This window comes from Ambystoma mexicanum, chromosome 10 (assembly GCF_040938575.1).
Source record: "Ambystoma mexicanum isolate Mex_15411 chromosome 10, UKY_AmexF1_1, whole genome shotgun sequence".
NCBI classification, from domain to species: Eukaryota; Metazoa; Chordata; class Amphibia; order Caudata; family Ambystomatidae; genus Ambystoma; species Ambystoma mexicanum.
Window position 1 is genome coordinate 1,308,821,630 of NC_090932.1, and position 16,869 is coordinate 1,308,838,498.

At 44.8% G+C, this 16,869-nt stretch overlaps 1 protein-coding gene across 1 annotated transcript in view; it reads right to left on the reverse strand.

The window, feature by feature from the left end:
• LOC138493020 (2'-5'-oligoadenylate synthase 3-like) overlaps window positions 1-16,869 on the reverse strand; it is a 352,001-nt gene that overhangs the window by 286,595 nt on the left and 48,537 nt on the right. The window contains exon 3 of the mRNA XM_069620269.1: window positions 9,018-9,193. Within this exon, the coding sequence (XP_069476370.1) occupies window positions 9,018-9,193 (176 nt within the window). The remainder of the gene's footprint in view (window positions 1-9,017; window positions 9,194-16,869) is intronic.

Here is a 16,869-nt window from a genome sequence, read left to right on the forward strand (position 1 = left end):
TTGCGGGCTGCAGGGCGAATCAATCAAAACTCCAGCAAACACAGACACCCAATGGCCATGCTAGCAAAAAGAGGGGAGCCCTCTACAGGCTGCCCAACTTCACTCCATCAGGACCGCTCTGCCCGGTGGCATAAGAGGCAGAGAGAGTGCCTGCAATGTCCATGTTAGCCAAGCAAGCGGAGAGACCCCCACCCCTAGCCTGCCCAATCTCAACCTATCACAATCTCTCTGCCGGGTGACGTAAGAGGCAGGTGGAGTGCCCAGAATGCAAGGTTTTATTATTAACTTTATATGACAAATGCGTTTTAATGATTCAAACTGCAATAGCAGTGAGATAATTTTTGCACACATGCTTCCATGACCCCCCACCCCCCACCCCCACCACCTCATGCTGAATGTTAGGGAGAATTCTCATAAATGTGCTAATTCCCTTCGCTTTAGAGACCCCCAGCAACTTTGATGGATTTTTGAGGACTTGCTTTTCTTTCTTGGAAAGAGTGTGAGCCTTTTTTTTCAACTCTTACATGTATTTTGATGTGTGTTTTACCTTTGTGTTCTTTGATTAGGGAGTTTTAGATAACTCCACATGCATCATCTTTTCATGTGTGTTGCACAGCACCCTCAGTGCAGTGACACAGGGATGTCTTTTAGACTTCCCAAAGGGTTAAATACCTTCTCCGGGATAAACTACTGTTTCCCAGAGAATGTAAAGTGAAATTGACTTTACTAGTCTTTCCAAATTCCTAGACCCAGCACATCACATCTTACAATGGAGTGCTGGAGGGGTTACATAGTATCCTCTGTGTCTAAATCCTCATTTAGCCGTCAAATGCTACCCTTTCCTATCGAAAAGGCTGGTGGCAGTGGTTTTACAACAAACTACCATGATTTTTCCCAGCAGCGAACACCGGTAGCTAAAAATCACGGGAGCGATGTTTTTCAAGATGGCGCCTTTAGCCCCTTTTTTAAACGGGTCCCGGTCTTCTTTTTTCGCCATTTCTTTTTGGAAAGGTCCTTCTAGTGTTTGTCTGAGCGCCAAACCAGGTTTGGTCCCTTTGTTCGTGTGCCTTTGGCGGGCTTCAGGACTGAAGACTGCCTCTGGCATCTGAATGTCTGGGGTGGGCAGGAAGTGAGGGAGGTGCCCGAAACTCCCTGTGCTTAGTCTCCTAGGAGACCCAAATGCACTCTGCCATGATTGGCTGGCTGGCTGACTGTCCGGCAAGGACAGCCACCCTGATGGGTGAGTGACAACTAGGCTGGAATGAAAGGGAGAAAACTGTTTAAAAGGCAAGTCTCTAGGACTGGAAAGCAGAGTCGACCACTGGAACGAAAGAACCGAAGACAAGCTGGAAGAGGACGGCTGCTGCAACTCCTGGACCGTTGGTTTGCCCGGTGAAGCTCTGCTGCAGGTCTGAATTTCCAAACTCCATTCGACAGAGAAGCTCCTTCAAGGATGGCTTCTTCCTTTGAGTTGGTGGGACCAATCAACTTATAAGACACCTGGATACCATTCTCAAGGCTGGTTAGGATTAACCAGGCAGAGGGACACCAGTTTGTGTTTTTGAATCTACAGCTACTGGAACTGAAGTGACTCCATCTTGTTTGCTTTCTTCAACGATCCCGTGCAGTGCAGGAGTCCCCCAACGTCATCCCTCTTGTCCCCACGACTGAGGCTCAGGAACAGCGAGATTTGCAGGACCTGCCACGAACCACGACTTCAGCAACATTTGTTACTTCATACAAAGGTACTGTGCCAACCCGATTGAGAGAATGCCACTCTCGCGGTGAAAGTTCGTGAAACCTTCCCAACTTGCAGGCCTAATCAGCTTGTGAATGATTCTTTTTCGTCTAAACTACTTCTGAGAACTTTTGCAAAGACTTTACCGTTGGATACCAGAACTGCTCTTTCCTATCCAGAACACCAGCCCATTGACTTTGGCCTGACCCATTGACTTGAATTGAACTCTTCTGGTGAACTGAAACTATTTGCACTGCCTAGAAAGTATATGTGTTCTATTCTACTTACTTTTGTCCTTTTTGCTCACTGTTAAGTAACTGAACTGCCATTTGGCTCCTATTTCAGGGGAGCTCAAACTGTCTCAAAAGGCTTAGAGTTTTGTATTGAAGTGTATTGGTATATAATATTAAGTTGCCTCCTTCTAGTGAAATCTTTTCTAAATGATTGTGTAATCAATTACTAAGTGTTTTTACCAACGAACCTTGAGTATAAATGACTACTTGAACCACTGTGATTGTAAGACGGCTGTGTAACTTCTTATACTGCTCACATTCACTCTTGAGATAAGCCTGGCTGCTCAGCTCGCTACCGAAAACTGTGTGGTACAGACTTATACCAAAGGTTGGTTTGGCTAACACCTGTAGTCCTAATTCTGTGTAGTGGTCCCAGAGGGTACTGCCTGCAATTCTGCCTAACACTCACTATTTGGTCAGTGGGAACCATGGGTGGAAAATATGATATACGACACTAGTGGAGCATTTCTATAGCTCTATACTGTCTCAAAAAGCCTACCTCCTGGTCCCTAGTTTCAGAAAATGCTGATGCCGATGGCTTTAGGATATGCAGGGATGCGATACTTGTAGTGGAAATAAATCCGTTTTTTTCAGTTGTCGCACTGCAAAGCAATTGTGCGGGCAGTAAACTGTTTGGCAATTTGTTTTGGATTTGGAGAGCAGCTGTTGGAAAGAGGCGGGCTGGGCACTGTTAAGTAGGTTTGTTGTAGGAGCATCTTGAATATAGAGGATCAGTTAGTTCTAAAAGCTGATAAAGGTTGCTGAGGCATGACAGTGGGGGCTGAGGTTGTTAAGGATTAATGAAAGCTGGGAGTGGGAGGGCGGGGCACCCTTCATGGGGTATTGTTAATGCTTACGGGTGTGGGAAGGGTTTGTAGACTGTACTATATCACTTTAAGGCATTTGTACAGTATTAGGCCCAGAGGTCTGCAACCTGTTGCTCCCCGCATGTTTTGTGATATAACTTCCATCAGCCCTAGACAGCGCAGTAAATGCAAAAGCACCATGGGAGATGCAGTCCCAAACATCTGGAGCGGTGCATTTGCAGATTTTTTACGGTCATGGTGTGGGTACATAAATGTTAGGTCCATAGCGCTTCACAATAAAGTTGTCTTTTGCACAAACAAAAGGCGTGGATGACTTATTTATTTGTCTTCATTTCAAACGTGCTAATGCGGGTAAGGAAGCCACCTGGCGCCAAGCTTACTTACTTTAATCGAGTAACCGTTGAGGCTTACGTGCAAGATGAAGTTTGAGGATTTAGGCTTTTACTATGTTGTTGCTTGGGTAAATTGTTCATGAAAGCATTAAAATGTCACAGTACTTGGGGAAATTAAAATGGTAACGTGCTTTTTAGACTCTGAGTTGCCTAAGAGACTGTGAGAAGCTCTATGACTGTAAACATAGACCCAGGCCGAAAGGGAAAAACTTGATAAGGCTAAAGTAGGTTGTAAACATAGCACCATGGGCCTTTTTAGATGTGAATTAGCCAAAAGCGCTTCACAGACAATTTACCCTTTAGCAGAGATGTGCTCTTATTAGTGACAACAGTAAAAACATGCCTTTTGAAAAAAGAAATTAAAAAAAAGAAGGATTAATACGTACAACATGAACATATAAATTAAATAAATTGTGTTTTGGAGCCAAATTAGGAAATTAATGATCCCACCATAATACATTGTTTGAAAGCTTTCCCAGAATGGAGCATTTGCCTTGCGGTCAGAGAGACCATCTATTGCAATAAGATGAACCCACGTCAGGTTTGAGAATTTAAGGTTCGCACCAATGCAGACTTTTGGTCGCGCATACACACACAATTAGTGTGATGTAACATATTATTCCATTTCTAACACATGTCTATCTGTTTTTACGTAACACATCGCAGATATAGGGGCATCAAAATCTGGAGCTTTTGAAAAACATTTTTGGCCCTGTTGAAGGCTTTTTTTTACAAAAAGGAGACAGGGCCACATGATATTGTGCACCCTTATACATAGGCCGAAACACAGAGTGTCGACATTTGTCAGATCTAGTGGGAGATGCAGTTGTCATTAAAACACAAGATCCTTCTCTACACAACATCAAGAAAGGTGTGTGGTGACAGTGTAGGCATTTGGAAGTTATATAGACAGAATTATTCTATGCATGCCTTTGACACTGGACAGAGTATGATGCTATAGGAAGGTTTAACCCAATGAAACATTGTTATCTTGTGATGAAATGAAACGATTCACTTTTTTGACTGCACAAATGTACTAACCTTGTTTGTTTGTTTGTTAATTTAGTAATGCGCACCAAACCCTCAGGTAGCTGGGCGCATCAGATACAAGAATACTTGAAGCTTAGTTACAACATGGAAATAGGTACAATACTAATATACAAGACAAGAAAGTGGTCAGATCTACACAGTGATACATTTAGATGGTAGCGTCGGCGAGAGGTCAGGTGCACCGATAGGTACAGGAAAATAGGCCAATATTAGTTGTCATTAGCTCGAAGCCAGTTTAACAAGTTGCGTCTAAATCTGGAGCATGCCGTTCAACTCTGAAGGCTAGGGGGATTGCATTTCAGGATAGGGCCGCTTTGACTGGGAAGCTAGCTCTGCCGGATTTGGAGAGTCTAAATCTGGGAATTTCTAGGCAGTAGGAGTTCGATGATCTAGTCGGACAGGTCGAAGTTCTTCTGGTCATTCTGTCTGAGATATATGGGGGTGTGGCATTATTAAGGCATTTAAAGGTGAGGGATACAGTTTTAGCGAGTATCCTGTCGCTGATTTTTAGTCAGAGCTGGTCTCTTCTAATGTTGGAGATGTGCTCTCTACTGGGTATGTTCAGAGCAGCTCTGAGGGCATTATTTTGTAATATTTGCATTTTATCTAGGATGTATTTGTTAGCTCCTGCGTAAAGGGCGTTGCAGTAGTCTAATTTGGACATTATTAGTGCATTGGCGAGCGTAATGCAACTAGCTTTAGAGAGAAAGGGTCTGCAGAGCCTGATAAGTTTACATGTATAGGCGGTTGATGAAGCCATGGCGCTAACTTGTTTTTTCAGTGATAAGGTAGAGTCAAGGTAAAATCTGAATGTTTTTACCTCGGTTACTGCTTTGATTAAGTTGCCGTCAATATTGAATGCAGCGTAGTTGGGGTTACGTTTTTTTAGGTTGGAATCAGAATCCAGTATCAGGATCTCAGTTTTGTTGTCATTCAGATAGAGGCCATGTGATGCCATCCATGCCTGAATGAGGTGGTATATCTTGTTTACCAAGGCCGTGTCTTCGACTAAGTTGCCCGAAAGGGGTATGAGGATCTGGGTATCATCTGCATAATTGGTATAGGTGACACCCAGTCTATCCAATGTGTCAAAGAGTGTCTTGGTAAAGAGGTTATACATTGTCGGTGAGACGCATGATCCCTGTGGGACACCACAGGAGATTTGGATTGGGTCTGCGGAGGCTGAGGGGGAGAACACTCTCATGGTATGGTCAGCTAGGAAGGATTGTACCCAGGCTATGGCATCACTTGAGAAATGGGTGGCTGACGCCAGATGTTTGCATAACACTGCATGATCTACCAGGTCAAAAGCCGTTGATAGGTCAAGGAGGAGTAGCATAGCTGTTTTACCTTTGTCCTTCAACTCGTCGATTTGTGTCTTTAAATCAATTAAAGCCGTTCTGTACCGTGTTGTGGTCTGAATCCGTATTTGCGAGAGCCTAGTAAATGGTTAGGTTCAAGATGGTTCTGAATTTGGAGATAGGCTATTCTGTCAATTATTTTGAGGAGGAAAGGGACCGTGGTAATTGGTCTGTAGTTTGTTGGGATGGCCGGGTCTAGGGTCTGTTTCTTTAATAACGGTAGAACCCAAGATTCTTTGAGATTAATTGGGACTGTGCTCGTCTTGAAGTAGGCATTAATTAATTTAGAAATAAACAGTGGTAAATCTCTAGCTGTGTCCTTGATTATTTGTGCTGGACAGCTATCACCCTGACAGTTTGTGGGCTTCAGAGATAATATAACTTTTTCATTTCCTAGTATAGAGATTTTAGTGAATCTGAATGGAGTGTTAGTGCTAGGTCTACAGTCGGTAGGGTAGATTGCATCTCGGTGGAGAGCAAGGATGCTTTTTAATTAGTTATTTTAGTCTGAAGAGTAGCTATTTTGTTGGCTAGAGCATTCTGGATGCTAGTGCACCATTGCTTATTTTTAGGGATATTATCTATAGGTGGAATGAGGGTTTCCATTTCACGGAGGATGGTAAATAGCTCCTTGGTGTTGGAGTTGGTCTTGGAGATTCTGTCATTGAACGTGTTCCTTTTGGTGAGGATTATTTCTTTTTTATACATATTGGCGAAGTTGGTTAATAGGACTTTGTTCTCTTCCGTAGGGGAATGTCGCCATATAGCTTGGAGTTTTCTTTTTTGGAGTCGTAGTTCTTTAAGCTGGGGGGGTGAACCAGGTATTTAGGTGGGTCTTTTATTTATTTTTGCGTAGTTTGACTGGTGCAATGATGTCAAGGGCCTTGGTCATAGTGTTGTTGAAGGTCTCTACTAGAACGTTAGGGTCGAAGGTTGTTAGTGAGAGAGGAGATATTTGAGGGGGGGTGGTTAGACTTACTGCCAGTTTTATTTTAGCTATAATAGCTAGTCCACCTCCTCTGGGATTGGGTCTGTCTACTCTAAGTATTTGGTAATTATCTGGTATGGCTAGCATGAGGGCAGGGCCTGATGCATCATGAAGCCAGGATTCAGTAACAGCCATGATGTCTAACTCGTCAGTGGATAAAATATCTGCAATTTCAGTAATGTGTGCCATGAGAGATCTTGCGTTAATAAGAGCTCCTGAGATTGTTGTAGTTTTGTTGTGTCTTTGGGGAGGGGATGGTCTGCGTTTGGGGTAATTGGTTCTCGTGCGGGTGTGAGGGGGAGAGGGGATAGTATAGGTCTGTGTTTCTTGCAAGGCTTCTAAGGCTGATATAAATGGTTCCTGATCTATGGTGGTAGAGTTATTATTGTGGTGGAGGTTTTGGAGCCTGATTCTGTTTATCTTGGGCTCGTGAAGCCGGGGTCGTCTTACTCGTAGTATATGATTTCTCTCCTGCAAGGGGCATGATATGAAGTTGATGCAGGCCATTATTGTGAGAGTGTAACGAAGTGACAGTCGTATGTTGGACGATTGGAGCTTTTTAGTGTGCATCGTTCTGTTTGGCTATAGTATTTGGTATTCAGGTGGGGCGAGTGTAGTGCCAATCAGAAGGGCTAGAGTGGTATGGGCAAGGCAGGTGCTAAGCAGATGGGATGGACCTCCTTGGTGAGGTGGTAACAGTCGGATAGGCTAATCTTGCATTGGGGAGCAAAAGTAGGCTAGTCCTTCCTAGGTAGTAGTCTAGTTCACCACATTAGTGAAGTTGCAAATCAAAATAGGCTAGTCCCACATTAGCAAGGTTGCATTCAACTCAGGTAGGCTAGTCCTGCATAGTATGCTTACATTTCATTCAGGTGGGCTAGTCCTGCATTAGCATGGTTACATTCAATTCAAGTGGGCTAGTCCCGCATTAGCATGGTTACATTCGGTTCAAATAGGCTAGTACCGTAATCAGTTGTAAAGAAGAATACTTGAGCACTTTATCACGGTCAAGGCCTTTATTTTAAATACAGCTTACTTGGCTATAATAACAAAAGCGATGTTGTGCATCTAAAAACTGTATTTGAATGTGTTATTCCTTATGGAGGAGATACCACTGCTAATAGACAACCAAAAGTCCTAGAAGAACGTTTTCACGACTTAGAGGAAGTTAGGTGGATGATCCAACGATTTACAGATGTTCTTGTTTACAGAAGCCTACTTTCAGTAGGATCCTGGTGTATTGGGTTAACCCTTTGTTGACCTCCTTTAAATGTAGACATGATTAGATTAGGGGATAGGTGCCCGTTCCTGTGGTCTCCATTCAACCTGAAACGCAAGCAGGCAGGTCAGGTGTATGACTATGGAAGATGAATCCAGAAAGAGTGTTCACTCCATCGGCTGAATTGAGGGGGCAGCGAGGGACAATGGTTCAGGCAATGGGGCCAGAGGTTGCAACAATTGCTGGCTCTGGAGAGATGCCAAGGGTTGATCGAGCACAGAGGATTAAATTCAGACCATTAGGTCTCCTTTCCAAATATCCGGCTTCTTTACATCATCCCCACCACTGCACCACAGAGGTGCAGTATGACCAGGAGCACAGACATTTTGAGAGCAATGCTCTCTTCTGTTTGGAAATACAAGAAGCACTTTCCATCAGGTCAGATAATTGGGCTCATTTCAAGTACGGCAGTAACCCTGCTGGTGCTACCGGCAGGTTGCCGCCGAACTTGCAAGATTTACCGGCACCTGGATTGCCGGTAACACTGGGGTATTACAACCCTGGCGTTCCGGGAAGTCAGGTGCCGGTAAATTGTAAATCGCTATTCCCATTTGAGTGCCATAGGACTCAATGGGAATGGGGACCATGGAAGCACTGGCAACGTTAATAACAGTGCTGGTGCTTCCGTGAAACTCTGCGGGCGGATGCCATTCTGCCGTGTCATACTGTGCCGGTCCGAGAACAACAGTGCCGGTAGGCTTACCGGCACCGTTGTTACCGGACCGGCACAGTCATAATGAGGCCCAATGTATTTCTTTTCACATATTGTAGAGACCCTTACTTCACAAGGGTCTCCAACAGAATTCCCAGGCCGAAAACTGAGACTGCCTTCATGTTCAGGAAATATCACAATGCTTACAGTACTTTTAAATAAGAGATATTTAGTATTAAGTGGCTCACTGTTTTCACATTATAAATATTTCACGTACCTATCCATCTAGACATTCAATCTTCATCCTGCTATCCTTCAATGCAACCATTGGTACATTGGTACATTGATCCATCCATCCATCTGCCCATTCCTCCATCCCTGAAACCATTCCTCGATATATTATCTCACATTTCTGTTCACCATTTGATTATGCTCACCGTCTTGTACCAGTGCTTCACAAGGCGAATAAGGCTCTTCAGCTTTGGCGAGCAACTTTTGACAAAGTTTCTTTGTAGTTCGGTGAAGCAAGTAGAGAAGTCACCAGGGTCACCTCCGGCCTTAATCAGGGTGTTGTAAATCTCTGGATCTGGTTTACCATCATTAACAACCTGTCCTGTACAAAATATGGGAATAGTTATGTTATTGATTGATATATTATTATTGCTTACAATACGTGTTGAGAGCATATCATTCCAGGGGGTAAACGCTGTTATACCACCACACAAAGAAAGACTGAGCTGGGTAGAACTCAAGTACATTTCACAGCTACAATAAACAAGCATTGGTAAAGCCAACAGTGTGGGTTTTGTTTAAGTATGGGATATGCATTTGCTAGGCACTTTTGTTAACATACTCCCGGACATTAAGATTGCAACAGCTGGAAAATTGAGTGATTATCTGAGCAAATTATGTCAATACCAAGCAAATTCCTATCTACTACCTAAAGCCAAAACTGTTGGATTTGTCATTGCTTGTTTTAAACACTACTTCAGCGCATGGAAGAGATATAAATCAAGAGGCTGAAGTTAGACTTGGACTTGGTTAAGACATTTTGAATACACCAGTAGCTATTTACAACTGCAATTAAGATGCTAACTCTCAGCAGACTCCTTAGGAAAAACAATGGGAGGCCAAAGTTTGATGTTACTGCTTGAGCGAGTTCAAAGAGATCACTGGAGGGTGCGTTTTAGGTGTGGCAGTGGTGGTAGTGGGTGGAATGCAACAGGGATTTGCATAGCCATGGGCAGTCAATGGGTGGGTAAATAACCATAAAACACCAACAAGCTGTGTGTCCGTTCCCACATTCCCTCTCCCTACTATCTATACTCCAATGCAATAGGTTTGGCTTAATAGCCCACACTAAAAATGGCCTTTTAAATGCCTTCAAATCAGAGCTCGTTATATTTTCCTGGGGTGGCAGAGGCACTTCGGCATCCCTTCCTTTGTGGTAGCTTTGTACAGAAACAATTGCCACAACAGACTCTGCAAGATGTTGGTTGTCGAGTTAGTGTATTGTTGTGATCTGTTCTTGTGGTGCCATCTGTAATGGAATGGAAGGCACAAGCTCACAGAATGTATTGTTGTGATTTGGGGAGGAGTCGGTTGGAGTGTGCCTGCCGGGTTCAATTCCTATGGGTGGTGCTCTGGTGTGGCAGGCTGGAGGCTCTGGGGTGGCAGCCTGGGGCAGAAGGTGAATAGTGCACGGTTGGTTGTGAGCGTTGGTCTGGTCTTGAGTGTCAGGTGTGGCAGGCCTGTTATCCGAGGGGCAGCTCGGGTATGGTTAGTGTAAGGGTTGGTATTCTTGCATGTTAGTCCTGGGTTGTAGTTTTAGGAACGATGGTCCATGGACTGGTGTTCTGTAGTGTGGTTGGTTTGGTGCTTTGGTGGTATAGGTTGATGAATAAGTGATGTAAGATACACGTGTCTTGGCACTGGATTGTTTTCACGTATGGTACTTTGGCACATTGGCTTCTTTTCACGGTAGTGTGGATGTTTGTTGGCAGCATTATTTTTGCAGGCTTTGTAATCTTTAGGGAGGTTGTGGAGTGCACGTCATGCTGGCCACATGATGTGCATTTTTGTGGTTGTGAATCTTGGTCTATGAAATAAAGAGGCACAAAGTATGGGAGAAGAGAAGAGCTTTATTTGAGGCCCCCAGGTAGCTGCAGTGGAAGCATCAACTGGCGAGGCACTCTCAAATGGAATCTACATGCACAAGGTTCTAAGGAGATCTGTGCATGTATTACCATAACATCTCCCCCACGTGAGGCAAAAGAAAAGGGAAAAACAGGTGGGGGAAAAGCGGGAAAGTGAAAGGGAAAAAAAGGGTGTCAAGTGGGAGAGGCAGAGGGAAGATGGGTAAACTGGGGTACATTAGTAATAAAAATAGTCATTGTTGAAGTTTTGGATGATTTTGCGGTTCCTTCTGGACATTCTTCCAGTGGGGACTCCTTGATGCATGGAGTGAGGTCTGTCATTGTCCACATGTTCACAGAGGGATTCTCTTGGGGAATGTGAGATGTGTTGTGATGGTTTGTCAGGACTGTTGTCCTTAGATATGCCGGTCTCTTGGATGTCTTTTGTTACTTTTATGAGATAATCTCCAGACCATCTCTTTCCATCATCGAGGATGACAGACTTCCCATGACAACTCACAACTCTCTGTGGAGGTCTGAAGATGGATTCACCCTTGAGAGTTTTCTTCGGTTCTTTGACACGTACCCAGTCTCCTTCACGAACCATCATCTCTTTTACTCCATGTCTGGAGTCGTATTGTCTTTTGTATTTTGCTTGTTTTTCTCTTACTGTCTTTTGAAGTAGATCCATGTTCACCCTTGCTTCTCCCGTGTATAAGAACATCCACGCCGGTCTAAATCGGTTAGTTGCAACCCTACCTCGCATGAGGGTGAAGGGCTCTATGTTCGTGGTGGTGTGTGGGGTAGTTTTATACGCATGCAAAGCTTCTTTGAGGGTTTCTCTCCACGGGAGGTTGTTGGCCGTGGCCAGTTGGACTACGCTCTTCACGAGCCTGTTCATGCGTTCCATAAGTCCGTTGGAAATTGGATGGTACAAAGATGTTGTTATGTGGCTGATGGACCTTTTCTTGAGGAAATCAGCAAATTCCATAGATATGAACTGAGACCCGTTGTCCGAAACCAATTCCTTGGGGTCTCCCTCCCTGCTGAAGATCTCTGTCAGGAAATCTATGACTTTCTTTGAGGTCACATTGTCCTCAGCTATTCCCCATTCTGTCCATTTAGAGGTGTAATCGACAAGTACTATGATATATACTTTGACTGTTTTGAGGTTCTCGAATGGACCCATGATGTCGATTGCCAGTTTAGACCACACATGTTTGGGAGGTTCAATAGGCTGTAAGGGGGTCTTTCTTAAGATCTTGGACTTGTCACTCATGGCACACGTGGAGCAATTTTTGACCAGTTCTTCTGCTTCTTTCCACATTCCTGGCCACCAATAGTTGTTTCTCAACTTGTTTTTCGTCAAGCTTCTTCCTAGGTGACCTTCGTGTGCCAGTTGGAGTACTTTTTTTCTGAGTTGGGTGGGTGGGATTACTCGATAGCCTCTGAAGATATGCTCATCGTCCATCGATAATTCTTCCTTGAAGGGAATGAAGGTTGTTAAAGCCTCTCCCGTTTCCACCCAGTCATTAGCTATCGCTTCCCTGATTTCTCGCTGTTCCGGATCAGTATTGGCATTAATTTTCCATTCATCTCTCGAGATGGCAGGGTTTAGGACAGCTATGATGTCCTCATCTGGAGATGCAATCTCAGTGTCGATGTTGGTCGATAATCTGGAAAGACAATCTGCTACTTGGTTTTGTGGACCAGGAATATAGCATAGTTGGAGGTTGTATTGCATGATGTCGAGGAACCAACGTCTTATTCTCGGTGATATAAGGTGAGGAGTTTTGGACTGAAGGACATTTACTAGAGGTTTATGGTCTGTTTTCAGTATGACGGGTAAGCCCCAAATTAGGTTCCTGAAATGCTGAAGAATCCACCTCAGACCCAGAGCTTCTCTCTCAATGGTGGAATAGTTTAGTTCGGCTCCCCTCAGTACTCTCGATGCGAATGCGATCGTCACGATGTCCTTATCTTGTTGCTGTTCTAGGACACCACCCAGTCCGGTTTTACTTGCATCTACGGATATGATGGTTTTAGCTTTACAATCGAACATTCCTAAGGCTGGGGCTTGGTTAATTTGAAATTTGATTTCTTCGAATTCGTTCTTGCATTCAGTGGACCATATGAATTTGGTTGCCTTCTTCAAGATGTTTCTCATGTTTTTGGTCTTATCAGCATAGTTGCTTATAAACTTGGAGTAGTATTTTGTCATCCCGAGGAAACTCATTAATTGGTCTTTATTTTGAGGCTCGGCGATATTCATTATGGTGTCCATGAGTTTCCTCTTGGGGCTGATGCCGTTGGCGTCAATGGAATGGCCCAGGTATGAAACTCGGTCGCACTTTATGTTGCATTTCTCTAATTTGAGTGTGAGCCCACTTTTTTGTATGACCTGTAGGACACCCACAAGTTTTGCATTGTGCTCTTCTTCTGTACTGGCTGATATGAGGATATCATCTTGGAAGCAGTGTATGCCATCAAGTCCTCCAAATAGATGTGACATGAGTCTCTGAAAGACTGCTGCGACTGAAGCGAGTTCGAATGGCATTCTGTTAAACATGAATGCACCGAGAGGTGTGACAAAAGATGTTAGGTTCTTTGAGCTCTCTTCCAAAGCAATCTGGTGATAGGCTGAGGAGAGGTCCAGAGTTATAAAGTATTTTGCAGGTTTCATGGTCGATAGGAGTTCAGATATATTGGGAAGTGGGTGTCTGTCAACCCATATGTTTTTGTTTAGGTCTCTCAAGTCGACGCACATTCTTATGGAATCGTCCGGTTTTTTTACTAAGACAATTGGGGCAAGCCATTCTGAACTTTCGATGGGCTGTATGATATTTTCATCGCAGAGGCGCTTAAGTTCTTTCTTCAACGCCTCTTTTGTTCCAAAGGGAATACTGAGGACTCGGTGGGCCACTGGGACATCACCTCTTTTGAGGATTATTCTGTGTTGGAAACCTTTTAGGAGTCCAATCTTGTCGCAGAACACCTTGGGGAATTGTTTTGCTAAATTAGATTTGATGTCCATATCATTATTGAGCACACTCAGCACGGGGATTTCTTCTCCAGGGTGTATTCTTACTCGAAGAGCGGCTTGTTCTTCCCATCCCACAACGGAGGAGCCATCTTTGGCTACAAAGAGTTTGCAATATGTTTCTCTGTCATGGAACTTGAGGTTCACCCACACATATCCCATTATCTCGATGGGCGTTTTTCCATTACCAGTAGCTCTTACACAAGTGCTTCGCAGGTCATGTATCTTGCCAGAGAGTACACTCAAAAAGGTCTTGAGATCCACGATGGTGTAGGGGGAGCCAGTGTCTACCATTACAGGTAATGATATGCCGTTGATTTGCATTTTGACCCAGGGACCGTTGCTCTGTTGTTGGGATGTTACAGTGAGTATTTGTACCTTTTGTTGCATTGGACTGATAGATAATATGTCATTGTGCTCTTGGTTGCTTTCGATTACTCTCACAGAGGACGGTCTGATGAAAGGTCGCCTGGTGAGATTGCCATATCTGGTTGTCTTTCCCCGTGTGTTCTTGCAGACTTTGGCAAAGTGTCCAATCTGGCTGCACTTATAACACTCCACAGCGATGGCGGGGCATTCTTTGTCAGGATTTGCATGCTTGTACCATCCGCACCTCTGGCAGCGTGTTGGATTCTGGGAGTTGTATGGCCTCGCTCTGCTTGAGCCAAATTTCGAACCCCTTGATGGCGGAGCCTTTCTTACTGCTGCTACTAGAGGCTCGTAAGGCTCGGACTCAGGGCTGACACATTTGATTTCCACACTGGTCGTGTGGTCACGTCTTTCCCTCATGCATCGATCTCCCAATTCCATGCTCCTTGCTATCTCCGTGGCTTGATCCAGGGTGGGATTTTTGGTTTGCCACAATTTTTGTTGGATGCGTGGATCAGCCACATTCAGCACCAATTGGTCTCTCAAATACTCATCACAGACACCTGTGAAACTGCAGGTTGACATAAGCGCCCTGAGGGACGCTATGTATGAATCAATAGACTTGCCTTTGAGCTGCTTTCTGGAAAAGAACCTGTATCTTTCCAGTACTACGTTGGTCTTGTTGCCAAAATGACTGGTGAGTTTGGCCAATGCTATGTCAAACTTGCGGTTGCCATCTCCTCCTATGTTGCCGGGTTCGGGAAGGGTCCTGAAAAGTCTCAGTGCTTCTGCCCCTATACAGTTCAAGAGGGTCGCCTCCTTGAGGTCATCATTGAATTTGCTGCCCCCAATGGCTCTGAGGTAGACGTGGAATCCATCGATCCATTGTTCCCATGGGCAGGTTGGGCTCCCAGGGCATGGAAGAAACTTGGTGGGAGGCGGAACGCCCTGCATGGTGGTGTGCCTGATTCAGGTTGTAAGTGGTGAGGAATGGCGTTGAGTGGCACCAGTTGCTGTAGTGTAGGCAGAGGTTTTCAGTACTGTTGGCAGTTAGCAAGGAGGCGCTGAGATACAGTCTTTATAGAATTGCTTGCATGGCAGGGTGGGACCCGATTCAGAGAATGCCCAGGTGTATCTGTACTGCAGAGTCTTTAGGCTTCAGTGTATGGATGGTCCTTAGTACAGATTGTGACCTCACAATGGGCTGGGAGCACAGGTTGGCTGGTTCAGGGAAGACCTGATGGAATGTTCAGTTGTGATGTCACAATGGACCAAGATAGTGAGTGATTAGTCCCGGAAAGTCAGAGTAGCCATTGAGAGAATGAAGACTGCTAATGCTGTGTGTGTGTTGCTGGGCAACAGCTAGCAGCTTTTGAAAATGATGCAGGGTTCTGCTCAGGGCAGCAGTGAGGGTTTTACACAAAAAAAATGCCAATAAAAGGAAAGCGTACGTTTCATTTTGTCCGTTTTACACATAAAATGCCAAATGAAAGGAAAGTGTAAGTTTCACTTCGTCCTCCCCCCTCCTCTGACCTGATATATGGACAGCTCCTGCTGTCTGAAGCACTTTTGGAGTAGGGCAGGAGTGCAATGTGCGCCGCTCTAAACTCCCAGCGGGGAGGAGCGGCACCCTTTACAGTGGAGAACTGAAAGGTGATGTCGAGGCCTCTCTTGGCTGTTCCTCTTGGCTGTCCACAGCTGACAGGCAGGCCGATGCAGGCGCTGGCAGCAGAAGTCGGCGGCAGCGAAAAAAGGGAGGGGGGCTGCGCCCAATCAGGTGACCTAATACGCTCCCGGGGGCTTCGGGGTACAGTGCCTCATCGCCATATGAAATAAAGAGGCACAAAGTATGGGAGAAGAGAAGAGCTTCATTTGAGGCCCCCAGGTAGCTGCAGTGGAAGCATCAACTGGCGAGGCACTCTCAAATGGAATCTACATGCACAAGGTTCTAAGGAGATCTGTGCATGTATTACCATAACAGTCTCCTTTGAATTGTTGTTTAACCAAAGGGGGGAGAAGTGTTGTGGTCTGTGCTTGTGGTGTCATCTGTAATGGAATGGAAGGCACAAGCCCACGGAATGTATTGTTGTGATTTGGGGAGGAGTCGGTTGGAGTGTGCCTGCCGGGTGGGAAGCCGGTGCATGTTCTCCGTATGTTAATCTGTATCTGAAGACATTAAAGACTTACCTGTAACTTACCTGCATGTCTGGACATCCATTATTACATGTATCATTGACATTAATCAAAATGGGGAATACTAGTGCCTACCTCTCGAAGCTGCAAGTTCATTTACCTTAGATGAGCCTCTTTGTCTTCCTTACATCCTCGAAATGTTTATGTGAATCCCTCTAACTAGACTTTTACACAGCGAGAACTCTTTCTGTCTCCTCGACATCTCCTAGAACTTAAGAGCAAGAGCATTCCTCTGATCAACCGTAGAGAGAATGTAGTTCTGCTATTACCCAACATCTCTCTGAATATCAAAACAGGTCTATCAATTTCCTCTTCCCAGCTTCTTAAGGGAGAGGGGACCTCTTCTGACATTCTTCAGCAGCTCCTCAGCAGTTGAGTGTCCCCTTTTTTAGTTTTGGCTCATAAGTGCCAAAACAGGGCATGTAGTGTGTCAAAACTATTGTCATGAGATTGTAGTAGTGGAAAGATGGATATGTGGAAGGGTACGCAGCCTGGAGGTGTTGTTTGGTCAGGGCAAGTTGAGTGGCCATGTTGGAATGGAGACTTTTCCAT